The sequence below is a fragment of the Monodelphis domestica genome, chromosome 1 (genome assembly GCF_027887165.1).
Source record: "Monodelphis domestica isolate mMonDom1 chromosome 1, mMonDom1.pri, whole genome shotgun sequence".
In the NCBI taxonomy this organism is placed as follows: Eukaryota; Metazoa; Chordata; class Mammalia; order Didelphimorphia; family Didelphidae; genus Monodelphis; species Monodelphis domestica.
Window position 1 is genome coordinate 117312449 of NC_077227.1, and position 14844 is coordinate 117327292.

The 14844-nt window shown below is 38.2% G+C and overlaps 1 protein-coding gene across 3 annotated transcripts in view; it reads left to right on the forward strand.

Moving 5' to 3' along the window:
- Positions 1-14844, forward strand: part of PDE8A (phosphodiesterase 8A) — a 275867-nt gene that overhangs the window by 235114 nt on the left and 25909 nt on the right. For all 3 annotated transcript variants that reach the window (XM_007479228.3, XM_016424524.2, XM_007479229.3), the window contains 3 exons: positions 4948-4996; positions 5287-5422; positions 12462-12660. In XM_007479228.3, the coding sequence (XP_007479290.1) occupies positions 4948-4996; positions 5287-5422; positions 12462-12660 (384 nt within the window). The remainder of the gene's footprint in view (positions 1-4947; positions 4997-5286; positions 5423-12461; positions 12661-14844) is intronic.

The following is a 14844-nucleotide window of genomic DNA, read 5'->3' on the forward strand; positions in this document are numbered from 1 at the left end:
TCTTTTCCAGAAAAATCAAGAGGGCTCATCCATTCTCGATTAGACATTAATAGCTTTCTGAAGCCAAATGGAGACTGTAGTAAGATAGCTATAGTCATTTGTAACCACAGGCTGCAAAAAGAGACTTTTTAAATCATACAGTCACAGAGTTGGAAGTGACTGCAGTAGATATCCAATCCTTCACCTACTTGACAAAGAATTTCCTCTGTGTTGTGCCTGCCTGCCAAGTAGTCATCTGGCTTTTGCTTGAAAACCTCTAATAAGAGAGAAACCAGTATCTCCCAAGGCAGCCCATTCCATTGAGGCATGGCCCAAGTTGTTAGAAAGTTTTCCCTCAAATAAAGCTTATGCTTGTTTTTATGCAGCTTGCACCCATTGCTCCTAATTTTGTCCTCTTGAATCAAATTTAAAAAATCTAAATCCATCTTTCATAAGACATGATTTCTTCTCCACCTCCCCCAAGCCTTCCCTTTTGCAATCCAGTGAGTCAAACTCAAATAAAAGACATTTTTCAGGGACTGAAGGGAGCTAGGTAGATCAGTGGATAGAGAGTTAGGCCTGAAGACAGGAGGTCCTGAGTTCAAATTTGACCTCAAATACATCCTATCTGTGTGACCCTGGGCAAGTCACTTAACTCCAATTGCCTAGCCTGATTGTTCTTTTGCCTTGGAATCAATACTTTGAAATTGCTTCCAAGACAGAAAGTTAGGGGTTAAAAAAAAAAAGAAAGTAACCCAGAGGCGCTAATCTGTACCTAAGGATCCCTGTGGGCAACATGTTGACTTAGTTTTAAAAAGTGATATTGTATCTTTATTTATTTTGTTAAATGATCCCCAATTACATTTTAATCTGGTTCAGGGCCACTGGTTGCATGGCCTGGGTGTTTGACACCTCTTTTCCAAGGTTATTTGCTTTAGCTGAACTCCCTGTGGTGTAAAGTCAAGGCCCTACACTCTCATGGTAAGAATACAGTGCCTGGCACATAGTAGGTAGCTGATAAATGCCACTTGACTGACAGAGAATGAAAATCAATGCAAAGTGCCGTGACATAAAAAAGAGTACATATGCAAAAACAAGTGCCAGGGAGTAAAATTGGGGATTTGGGTTTTGTGCTCCAGCATCCTCTAAGTGAAATTTAAAAATTAAAATCAGGGGAAATTCTTTGACATATGGAATTTTCAAATAATGGTTAACATTTATACAACCCTTTATGGGTTGCAAAATGGTTTGCATATATTATTTCATTTGATTTTCACAACAATCCTGCGAGACAGGTGCTCTTATTATCCTACTCATAGAATAGGGATGATGATAATACTTGTTCTACATACCACACAGGGTCATTGTGAGGATTAAAAGAGAGAATAAAGGTAAGCGTACTTTGTAAGCTGTCAAGTGCTATTAAATTGTAAGCTGTTCATTGTTATTATCATCTGAGAATTATTTAATTGTGTAATTAAAATAGATTGGCGAAGTTCAACCAGAACTGTTGGATTTTTCCACAAGAACTCTGGTTACTCTCTAACTTAGTGGACCTAGCACCCTGTATTCAGTGCTAAAAAGGTGTCCGATAAATACACAAAAGAGATGTTAAAGATGTTAAAGTTAAAGAAAACAGTCTCGTTCGACATGTTGGAAAAGTCAAAAAGACAAAAGACAAAAAGACTAGTCAAAAAAGACAAGTTGGAAAAGCTGGTGGTACATCAAGATCATGAAATAGAGACTAAAGGCATTACCTCTTTGACTTCAGGGGACTCACCAGGGAGTTTTACAGTCCTGGTTGTCAGGGGCAGCTAAGTGGTTCAGTGGATGGAGAGCCAGGTCTAGATAAGGGAGGTCTTGGGTTCAAATATGATCTCAGATACTTCCTACCTGTGTGACCCCGGGCAAGTCACTTAACATCAATTGTCCAGCTCTTACTCCTCTTCTGCCTTTCAAAGCAATACACAGTATTGATTCTAATACAAAAGTTAAGGATTATTTTTAACCTTATTTCTCCTTTATTGTTGTTCACTTGCTTTCAGTTGTATCCAATTCTTCATGACACCCATTTGGGGTTTTCTTGGCAAAGATACTGAAGTGATTTGCTATTTCCTTCTTCAGCTTATTTGATGGATGAGAAAATTGAGGCAAACAGGGTAAAGTGATTTGCCCAGGCTCACATAGGTAGTAAAAAGGTATCTTGGGCCAGATTTGAACTAAGGAACAGGCCCAGCACTCTATCCACTGTACCACCTACCTGCCCATCCTACAGGTGCAAAAACATAACCAAGCTAAAAATGGATCCACTGGTAATTTGTTTAACTGCCTAGCGATGGCAGTGTTCTTGAAGAAAGAAGGCTCATTCTCCTAACAAAAAAAAACTTGAATTTGATTTCCCAAACCGACTATCTAGAAATGAAGGGTTTATGGATAGAAAAAGATGAAAAGATAGATTTTTTATCTGTACACTCTGACTTTCGATCCAGCACTTCTTTTTACTGTCCCACATTTCCAACTTTTATTGCTCCATTTCTTTTGCCTTTTTATAGCCAACCAGTTGTAAGGCATGTTGATCTTTCCTTCAAAATGTTTCTTGGTGGTTTTTTCCTCATCTCCATCACCACTGCTAACACTTTAGCCTGAGACCTCATAGCTTCTTACTTGAATGACTATGAAAACTGCACATATCTCTCTACTCTGCTCCTATGATCCATCCTGTCTATCATAGTCAGATTAAGAGTCCTAAAGCAGCACTTTCACCATTATACTCTACTACTCAAGACCTTACAGTGATTTTTTTTATTGACTACCTCCATGAAAGCCTTAGAATGTCATAGAGATGACTTTGAGATCTTAATGGCTATGCCATTGGAGCATGGACCCTGACTGATCCATCAAAGCTAGAACTTAATTTGGGGGTCATGTATAGACCATGTGTCTTCCATTCAAGGATCAGCCTATCCAGACTCAGAGACATCAATCATGAGAAAGTATGTTGCCCATAACAATTCAGAAAATTGCATGGAATGGCAGAAAAACTACTGGGTGTAGGGTCACTGGTCCTCAGTGTTTGTAATTTGCATGACCCTAAATGAATCATTCCCTGGGTCTCTGTTTTTTAAATAAAATTTAAAATAAAAAAAATTTTAAAGGAAGGGGAAGGTTAAAATAAAAGGTCTCTAAGGTCTTTTTCTAGATCAGTGACCATAGGCTTATAGAGAAGTTGTATTTTGCATGGTTAGAGGTGTCATGATTTAAATTAGCTTGAGAGATTGATTTTGGGGTAAAAATATCAGTTTGTGGATTATATCAGTTCATTTGTTAGGCCAGCATCATGACCAATAAAGTAACATAAGTCAATAACCCTCTCTCGAGAGATCCCCCAAAGCTTGTCATTCCGCCCCTTCCTTGAACATTCTAAGATATCTCTCATTGGTAGATAGCTAATTAAGACATGGCCCATTTAACTACCCACCCTTCCCCATCCTGGTATCATCAGAAACATGTTAGGAAAAGAACCCTTATCCCCCTTGTTTATTAATCAAATCCTGTTAAAAGGGATACATTCCTAGGGATTCCTACAAAAATGTAGTAGACACCGTCTGTGCCTGACACAGGGATCTTCTCTAGTAAGGGTCCTGATATAGGAATTAATACAATTTATGAAAAATAAATTCTCACAGAGGAAAATACCAATGTCACAACCACAGATCTTTGGAAGTATCAAAGTCAAAATTATCAAGGCTAAATCCTTTGTCATTTAAGGCCTTCAACAAGCTGCCTTAGCCCTATCCAACCTTATCAATTACCACATACTAGCATATACCTTTCATTTCCATTGGTCTAAGTTCTTCCTGAGAAGCAGCATGGCACAATATTTAGAGGGCTAGATTTCAGGGTGAGTAGATCTGGGTTCAAATTTCACCTTAAAGTCTATCTTATGACTGGAAACAAATCCTTTGATCTCAGCCTCAGTTTCATTATGTATAAAATAAAGAAATTATCCACATCCAGAGAAAGAACTGTGTGAGTAGAAATGCAGAAAAAAAAAACACATTTGATTGATCACATGGTTTGATGGGGATCTGACTGGGGATGTTGACTTTAAATGATCACTCTATTACAAATAGTAATAATATGGAAATAGATCTTGATCAATGACACGTGTAAACCCAGTGGAATTGCTCATTGGCTATGGGAAAGAACATGAATCCTGTAACCATGGAAAAATATTCTCAATTAATCAATTAATTAATTTTTTTCATTTAAAAATTAAGAAAAGAGTACTTATAACCATACCCTTAAAAGTTTATCTTAAGATTCAGATGAGATTATATTTGCTATGCTAACTTAAAAGATCTATATAAATGTTATTATACTTCCTCCCATCTCACACTTCATCTTTTCTATGTCTTCACTCAGGTCTGTCCTCATTCCCAGATTGCTTTGCCCCTGGCTCTCTACTTAGCAAAAGCCTTATCCTTCTTCAAAGTCCATTTAAGTCTTACTGCGAGGCCATCTCTGACTACTCCAGCCCATCCTTCCTGACCCTCTGTGTTCCTGCTTATTGTCTGGCCATAGCCCACAACACAACACTGGACGGCTCTCTGTCTGGCATTGTTCTCTATTCTTGTGTGTGTGTGTGTGTGTGTGTGTGTGTGTGTGTGTGTGTGCGCGTGTGCGTGTTCATGCACGCACATCCTGTCTTTTCAAGTAGCTTTTAAACTCCTCCAGGTCAGGGACTGAGTCTTCCATAGCTATTGTCAGCCTGGCAGTGACTAAGCACATCCCTAAAGGAGGACGCACCAGGCACACAGTTACTAGCTGTTAACTGATGCAGTAAAGTGAGCTGCCTCTTCCTTACCCCCTGAGAAGTGATTGGAGGCAATCAGCACAGCCCATAGACTGGATATTTCTGATAGCTTTTTTTTTCCTTTCTTTTTCATTTTGTTTCATTTTTAACAGGATGGCTTACGAAGGTTGTCGGGGAATGAATACATTTTTTCATCAAAACGTAAGTTGTTTTATTATTATCATTTTTCAATCGCAGGTGCATTGGGCACAAATGGCACTGAAATCAGGCTCATCTATTTAAAAATAACTTGTTCAAATTAAAATTCCTGATGACTTTTTCTAATTTTTATTGCCTAGATGTTTATCAGAATATCATTCATTTTAAAAAATTTTTATTTCAGAAATAAAGGAGTTTTTTTTGGTACCACAAAGTAAATGCTGTGTTAAGAAATATTTCAACAAATATAGACTGCTGATTTTCTTTCTTTTCTGAAATGTATCCATTTCCAGAAGTTCATCAGGTTCCAAGCCATTTAATTTCTCCCATCTCCCTCAATGACATCCCACCACGGATAGCACAGGCCATGGAAAATGAAGAGTACTGGGATTTTAATATTTTTGAACTGGAGGCTGCCACTCACAAAAGGTTAGTAAAACCCTCCAGTCTTGCAATAGAATAAATCTCCTACTATGTTCAGAGTATGAGGGAAGATTTGAAATTGAGATGGAAATAGTGAATAATATTTAAATAGCACTTTAAAGTTAGCAAAATAATCTTACCTACAGAGATTATATCATTGGATTTTCTATGAGGTAAGTACTATAAATATGATTTCCATTTTGCAAATTAAGAATCTAAGGATTGAAGAAATAATTTGCCCATTTTCCCACAGCTAATAAGCATCAGAGATGAGATATGAAACCATGCTTGAGACTTAATTGGTCCACAAGGCCAAGTCTTGCACTATTGACATAGTTACAGAAGGCAGTCTGTAAGGAACCAAGAGTTTGATACCTGCTTCTGACATGGAAGCTGCTTGGTGGTGCAGAGAATAGAATTTGGAATCAAGAAGACCTGAATTCAAATCCAGCCTCAGACCCTTAGTAGCAATGTGACCTTAGGCAAGACATTTAACCTTTGTCTATCCTTATTTGCATCATCTATGAAATGGGAATAATAATAGCACCTGTTTCTCAGGGTTTCTGTGAGGTTCAAATGGGCTAATATTTATAAAACACTTTAAAAATTATTAACGTGCTATATAAATGCTATTTGTTGTTACTGATGTTGTTATGACTGAATCAATGCTGTATCACTTCTGAATGTCCTTTCCCTCCTTTGGCTAAGCAAAATTCATTTTATTAAACTGGTATCTGGTCTATGAGTATTTCATTTCATTCTAGTCATAAAATGGACTCCCTGGACTAGCGTAACTTGTCCCTGGACTAGAATAGCCTGGACTTCATGGGGTAGAAACTGCACATATGGTAGGGGCCATGATGTAGGATAATGAGGGTGACAATGTCACTAGTCATCTCCCCAGTTCTGTGCCCTTCCCACCAAGAATGATTCTTGGACATAGTCATTGGGTGAGTTAAGAGCTGTGATGCCATATTGTGTTGCTGTGTTTTATAATGTGGCCCCTCCCAAGATGAGTCTAGTAGTGTTTAAGATTACAAATTCAGCATTTTTAGGAGCCATGATAGTAGAATACAGCCTGGGACCCAAAAGAATTTTCCTAACAGACCCTCTAAACAACTTTAAAATAACGCCTCAAATCAAAATTTGGAGCACCAGAGCCAACAAAAGATTAGAAGGAGACATTTATCCTGCCTGAGACAATTTAGGAAGTTTGAAGGAGAGGTCTGTAACACTGGTGTGGATGCATGTCCAGAGCATAACAGGAGCACCAGTGGAGGGTTCAGGAGGGAGCTGGTACAGCAACAGCAGCAACAGCGTTGAGGGGTCTCAGCCCATAGAAAGTAAGAGCGGTCAGACAAATGGTCAGAATGAAATTACAGGAGACTCTGCTTCCAATAGATGCAGATAGTGTTGACTGGCAATTCTATTGCCCATAAACAGTTCTGGGTCACAGTTCCAAGATAGAAGAGTGCTTATGATAGGTCACAAGAAAACAGGGGCCCTAGTCATGGTTTCATGCCAAGAGAAGGACTACCACTTAAGGTTGCAGAGGAGCAGGGACCCTTCCTGGATAAGGACAAGGGCACAGTTCAGGAGAGCAGTGACCACACCTCTCCCAAGATGACACCATTTTGGAACCATTGATAACTACCTCTGAAAAAGCCTGAAGTTTAGCACTGTACCTCCCCATCCCCAGGTGAGCAGAGCCCTATTTTAACAGAAAGTTCAGTGAAGAAATAGGCTGGGAAAATGAACACATTTTTTTAAAAGTTCATCATAAAAATAGTTCATCATACTACAGTGGCAGGGAAGACCAGGACATAAACTTAAAAGAAGACAACAATGTGAAAACAGCTATAAGCAGAGACTCAAATAATTTTTTGTGGGGTTCCCCTGACCCGCAGGGCCCACAAGAGAAGGGGTTCTCCTTTGCGGTGGGGACCTGAGGAGAGGCAGGGAATCTGAGAACCAGGGTGAAGAATGACAGAAACAGACAAATCAATGTTTAAAAAGGGCAAGCAAACCCCTACGATATTCTCCTTGGAAGGAAAATATAAGAATTATGGAACATAAGGTAGAGGAGGAGATTAAGGTAGAGAATGCAAAGCAGAGAGGGGCTAGAGACTTGGGAGAGGAGAAGGTTTACTAGAGATAGAGAGAGAGGGAGGTTCCTAGAGCAGAGAGAAGATCCAAGAGAAAATCATGGGGCTGCCCTCTATTTTTATTCCTGAGTGATCAGGAAGGTGCTTTCAAGCACATAGCAATCAAGTTACAAAGCATAGACAATTAAGATTGGGTGGCAATGTGTAGGTGGTACCTTTTGGGCATGTCGATTTTAACCCTTTTTCCACAGTATGCGACTCCACACCAAGCCTTAATGAGTTTGCCTTGGGCAACGGACCACATGGCCAGGTCAAGATTTCATTCACAAATATCAGAGTATTACCTTGTGTCTGAAGACACAGTAATCATACAATCATTTATATTTTATAGATGTGAATATGCTTGGAATGCTACATTTTTTAGTCGAACCCAAGACCAGCAAGAATTCCTGGAAGAATTTTTAAAAATATAAAAGTGTAAAGGAAAATTTGGGGAAAGAAATTATAATGGTGTAAGAAAATTATGGGGAAAGAGGCACAAGAAGTACTAAAGAAAATTGTATCTTAAAAATAGAAGAATGCCTTTAAAAGTAGAATAGGCCCAATGTAGAAAAAGGTACAAAAGATCACTGAAGAAAATAATTTCTTAAAAATTAGAATTGGGCAATTGATGTTGCAACAAACAATGAAACAAAATTAAAAGAAGAAGAAAATGTGAAATATCAAATTGGAAAAGCAAGCAACCTGGAAAATAGATTGATTAAAGGTCATTTAAAAATTATTGAACTACCCTAAAGTCATGATCAAAGAAAGAGCCTAGACATCATATTCCAAGAAATTATAAAGGAAAACTGCCTGATATCTTAGGTCCAGATGGTAAAATTGAAATGGAAGGAACCCACCATTATCCCACTAAAAGAAATCCCAAAATGAAATTTTCCAGAGCCAAATTCTATAGCTCCTAAGTCAAGGATAAAATATTGCAAGAAGCCAGAAAAAGCAATTCAAATATCAGGGAGCCAGAGTCAGGATAACACAAGATTTAGCAGCTTCCACATTAATGGAGTGGAGAGCTTGAAAAAAGGATATTCTAGAAGGCCAATGAGCTAGGATCACAACCAAGAATAACTTACCCAGCAAAGATGAATAAATGCATTAGGGCAAAAAATGTTATTCAGTGAAATAGAGGACTTTCAGGCATTCTTGAAGAAAAGACCAGAACCAAATAGAAGATATGATATTGAAACAAAAGACTCAAGAGAAGCAGATAAAGGTGAACATGAAAGAGTAATTAATTATAAGAGACTCAGTAAAGTTAAACTGCTTACATTCCTGAATGGGAAGATGACACACATAATTCCTAAGAGCTTTATACTTTTTGAAACAGTTAGAAGGAGGCTACTTAAACAGAGGATACAGATATGAGTTGATTATATCGATAGGATCTCAAAAAATGTATGGGTGAGAAAGAGGGATATACTGGGAGAAGAGGAAAAGAGGAGAAAGAAGAAATTTTTTCATATAGAGGCATGTAAGGAAGAATTGTTGTAGTGGAGGGGGAAATGGCAGGGATGGTAGGCAATGCTTGAACCTCACTGTCATCAGAATTGTTTCAAAGAGGGAAGAATATATATATATATGTATATATATATATATATATACATATACATACACACACACACACTCAGTTGAATAGAGAAATCTCTCTTACCCAATAGGAAAATAAGAAGGGTGGATAAAGAGAGGAAGTGGTAAAAAACTAAACAGATTTTTGAGAGTGATAAGATAAAAGGAGAGAGAAGGATAAACAGAAGGGAAAATAATGAAAGGAAAAACACAGTTTGTAATCGTAACTGTCAATGTAAATGGAATGGGCTAACCCATAAAATAGAAGCTTGTATCAAAATGGTTTAGTAAACAGTCCACCAATATGTTGTACACAAGAAAAACATGCACAAAGAGTTAAAGTAAAGGGTCGGATCAGAATCTATTATGCTTTACCTGAAGTTAAAAAAGCAGGGAGTAGTGATCATGAGCTCAGACAAAGCAAAAGCAAAATAGATCTAATTAAAAGAAATAATCATGGGAATTACATTTTTCTAACAGGTACCATTGACAATGAAGTAATATCAAAAAGCTTTACAGCAAATTTCTCTGATAAAGGCCTTCTGTCTCAATAGATAGATAGATAGATAGATAGATAGATAGATAGATAGATAGATAGATAGATAGATGGATAGATAGATGGATAGATGGATGGATGGATGGAACAGTCAATTGAAAAATATAATCCATTCCTCAATTGATAAATGGTCAAAAGATATGAATAGGCATTTTTTAGAAGAGGAAACCAAAACTATCTACATTCATATAAAAATGATTTAAATCACTATTGATTAGAGAAAAGGCAAATTAAAATAACTCTAAGATATTACATCATACCTATCAGAAATGAGATATTTAAGAACTGTTGGTGGAGTACTGAACTAGTCCAACCATTCTGTAGAACAATTTAGAACTAGTCCCAAAGGGCTATAAAACTACATACCCTTTCATCCAGGAATACCACTACTAGGCTGTACCCCAGAGAGACCAAAGGAAACAATCCTATAGGAAAAAAATATTTATAGCAGTTCTTTTTATGGCACCAAAGGACTGGAAATTCATTAGGCTGAACAAGTTGTGGCATATAATTATAATGGAGTACAATTGTAGCATAAGAAAGGACAAAGGGCAAAAAATTAATGAGGGGGATGGTTTCAAAAAAATGTGGGGAGACCTATATGAACTGATGCAAAGTGAAGTGAGAAAAACTGGGACATTATTGTGCACAGTAATAGCAATGTTGTAGTAATGATCAACTGTGAACAACTTAGCTACTTTGATCAGTAGAGTGATTAAAAACAATTCCAAAGGGCTCTGGGTTAAAAAAACAATGCTTTCCACCTCCAAACAGAGAAAACTGATGAACTCTGAATACAAATTTTCTCCCTTCCTTCCTCCCTTCCTTCTTTTCTTCTTTCCTTCTTCAGATCCTTCCTTTCTTCCTTTTCTCTTTCTTTTTCCTTTGTTTTGTGATATGGCTAAAATAGAAATACATTTTGCATAATTTAACACTTATAATTGGCATCACGGGCCAGAGGGTGACCAAAGGTGGATGAGTAACCCTAAAAAGAGTTCAGCAAGTTCTCACACCAAAAGTGCTAGTCCTCCTTGAATACTCATAGAAACTTTAACATGCCCAGAAGCCACACCTAAGTAATCCATTCAGCAGATGAGCTAAATCAGGTTGAGAGTAACCAATTGGCCACCAGTCAGTGAGTTACCGGGAGAGGAGGTAATTTACTCCAAATGTGAAGATTTCTTTGGATGGAATGGGCAAGTGATAACAGTTTGTTCCAAAAGCCATAAAGGCAACTGAAACAATCACTGTGGACTTGGTCAGACACTGAAGATGCCAAGCTCATCCGCTGCATCCTGGACCATCACCATGGTCTGACTTTTGGCTTGCCACTGGGTCTCCATGTCTCTGGAAGAGAGAGTGTGACTAGTGACTTTATACAATCCTGCCTATCAAAACCAATTCATTCATAAGTTAAGACATCACCCCATGATATCCTTGATGTTCTTCAAAAATGAAGGACAGACAACAATTGACATCATATTGTTTGCCTTCTCAATGAGTGGGGGAGAGGTGGGAGGGAAGGAATCTGGAATCCAACATTTAAAAAGAAAAAAATGCTAAAAAGAAATAATAAAATGAAAATAATTTTTAAAAAAAGATCATGAATTCAGGAAAGAACTTTTTCTTAATCAAAAAGTATTTATTAAATGCTCACTATGTGCTAAGTACTGAGGATACAAGTACAGTAGAGTCCTGGTAGGGTCGTATATTGGCAAGGAATATATTCCAAGATCTGGGTGAGCACTGGACAGATGAACATCACTCTGGATCTGTGAGGGCATTGACTGTATTTCAACTCTGAACCTTTCTCAACTCCCAAAACAGTGTTCTGTACACAGTAAACATTTGGCAAACTGCTGACCCCATATTTATATGTTCTCTCTCCTCCCCCTTCAATCCCCTCCCCCCCCCAGACACATACACAAACAAAACTTTTTTTTTTTTAAGTTAAAGCAAAAGGGGGCAGGGCAGATTGCTACCATGTCATTGGACCTCCTCACTTTGAGGTTAACCAGGGATAACTGAAACCACAGAAAGCAAATCCATGGATAAGGGGGCCCTACTGTTGCAAAAAAAAAAAAAAAGTAACAGTATTACCAGTAAGTTTACATTCTAATGAAGGAGAACAAGAGCATATAAAAATACAGCAAAAATACAAAGTTAATAAATAGTTTCATAGAAAGCTTCAGCTTAGAAAAGACCTATCCATAAGTAACCTCATGACAACAGAAGCTAGTAAAAAAAGACCTCTCAACTTGCCCAGTTTATTGTTAGAGCTCCCTAAAATCAAGACAGGAACAAAGGCCCTCTTCTGGGGACTTTTATACTAAGACAGCATCAGTGCATGCAGGATATGTATAGGAAAACACAAAGCCATGGGGTGAGGACTGAGCAAATTTTGAGTCTTACTCTGAGACCATGAGGGCATGGACTAAATTTTATCTCAACTCTGAACCTTTCCCAGCCCGTAACACAGCACTCTGTACACAGTAAGTATTTAGCAAATATTTGTTGAAATGCATTGAGTTGGCATGCAGATAACCTTGATACTAATTTTCTTTTTCGTTGCCAGAAACATTGCCAAAAACCAAACTTGAAAGAATTCTTTGACCCTGGGGAAGTTTATGAATTCTAGGGCTGAGTATGACCCTGTTGGCTTGAAATACTTAGGAGACACTATATTGATCACAGACTGCTTTTGTTCTCCAGGTCTTGCTTTATGTCTCAGTGTCATGAACTTGTTTTTTCTCTATAGGCCGTTGGTTTATCTTGGTCTCAAGATTTTTGCTCGCTTTGGAATCTGTGAATTCCTAAACTGCTCTGAGTCAACTCTACGATCTTGGTTACAAATTGTTGAAGCCAACTACCATTCGTCCAACTCCTACCACAATTCTACCCATTCTGCAGATGTACTTCATGCCACTGCCTACTTCCTGTCTAAGGAAAGAGTCAAGGTAAACTGCCTTTTGGAAATGCCCATTCATTATTATGAGGAGGTTTTTAGGTGGCTAATACAAATAGGTTAATGATAGCGTATTGGAATGAAAAGATGGATAATTGGGACACCTGGATTCAAATCCCAGCTCTGCCATGGGCATATTGTTTGTTTCCACTCTTTTCTTTCTCCATAAGGTAGCAATGGCAATGTCTAATGGGGGAAGAATAAGAATATATAAATATATATATATATATGTTAAATAAACAAAGTTAGGTTAAAAGATAGCTGCAGATGCTTCCTATGTGACCCTGAGCAAGACATTTAACACCAATTGCCTAGCTCTTACCACTCCCCTGCCTTGGGACTGATTCTTAGTATCGATTTTAAGATGGGCAAGAAGGTTTATTTATTAAAAATAAATAAATGAATACAAAGTTAACAAATTATTTTGTAGAAGGCTTCAGCCCCCAGAAAGTCTTCCCATAAGTAGTTTCATGCAAATTGAAGCTTGTAAAAAGTCTTTTCAACTCCCCTAGTTTGTCTTTAGACCTTAACTAAAAATGCCCCTGGGGCAGTTAGGTGGCACAGTGAGTAGGGTGCCAGGCCAAGAGTCAAGAAGACTCATCTTCCTGAGTTCAAATCTGGCATCAGACACTTATTAGCTGTATGACTCTTAGCAAGTCACTTAACCCTATTTGCCTTAGTTTCCTCACCTGTAAAATGAGTCAGAGAAGGAAATGACAACCATTCCAGTATCTTTGCCAATAAAACCCCAAATTGGGTTATAACAAGTCAAACAAATGACAAAAAAAAAAAACCTCAACAGCAATAATGCTTCTAGTATTAAGCCAAAGCCTAACATAAGAACAGAGGAGGAACCTAGGTGGCTAATACCAAACAGGTGATCAGAGAGGTAGCATATTTAAGTGAAAAGCTAAGTAGTTGGGACCCCTGGGTTCAAAGTCACAGCTCTGCCATGAGTAGGTGGTTTTCATCTCTTTCCTTCTCTGTAAGGTGGCAATGCCATTGTTTAAATGGATAAAGTACTGAACCTTGAGTCAAGAAGACCTGGGCTCAAATCCCACTACTTGATAGTTATTAGCGCTGTGACCTGAGCCTCAGGCAATTCTCTCAATCAATCCATCAGCATTTATTGTGAGGCGAGGAAGTGGATAGAAGACCCAGCTTTGAAAGTGGTTTTAGATACCTACTAGCTGTGTGACCTGGGGCAAGTCACTTCATCTTAGTTTGCCTCTGTTTCTTCACCTGTAAAAAGGAGATAATAAAAGCACTTACCTCCCAAGGTGGTTGTGAGGATCAAATGAGATAATATTTATAAAAAGCACTTAGCAGAATGCCTAGTAAATAACAGAGCCTATATAAATGCTTCTTCCATTCTCCTTCTCTTCCTAGTATGGGCCCTGCACTGTGCTGGGTCCTAGACATACAAAAACAAAAGGGAGTTCAATCCTGGCCCTCAAGAAACTTACTTTTTACTATTGACTCAAAAAGACATAGCTAGTAAGTGATAGACTAGTTGGCGGTCCTACACTTAGATCCGACATCTAGGAAATCATAGATCCAGGATACCTTGGTAGATGAAATAAGGTTGGAATAGTGCCCTCCAAATGCCCTTCCCAGCTCTGACACTCTATGAAACAGAAAAAGTGGTCATCGGGATTCTTATTTATTCCTCATTTTTGTTCTTTAATAAAATTGTGTGGTTTATATCTGCATTTAAACTTTTTATTGCTAATTTGGGTTTCCATATTGTCTTTATTTTCTAATGCAGCCCTCAGAGCCATCCTTTGTAGCAAATAAGAAAAAAAGCAAGAGCGGGCAGGCAGGGAGGCAGTTCAGCAAAACTAATCAACACATCCCTGAGTCTGACAGTTCACACCTGCTTGATTCAGAGTCTATTTTTTTTTCCTTTTCTCTACCCACCCCCCTTGGTCCCTTGTGTTTTGAATTAAGAAGTAAGCTTTATTATTACAAAATTAGTTCTTTTGTAACTTGCTTTTAACATGCAGGAGCTGCAGCTGAGGAGTGATGCTAAAAGCATCCCAGAAGTGGGTGGGCAGGAGCCAGAGAGCTGGGAGGGTGGCAGGGTGGGGGTGGAATTCTTTCATATCTCAGCTCGGCCCCACTGGCTGAATACTCTTCAGTTCCTGGTGCAGTAATGATGGACTTTACCCAAAAC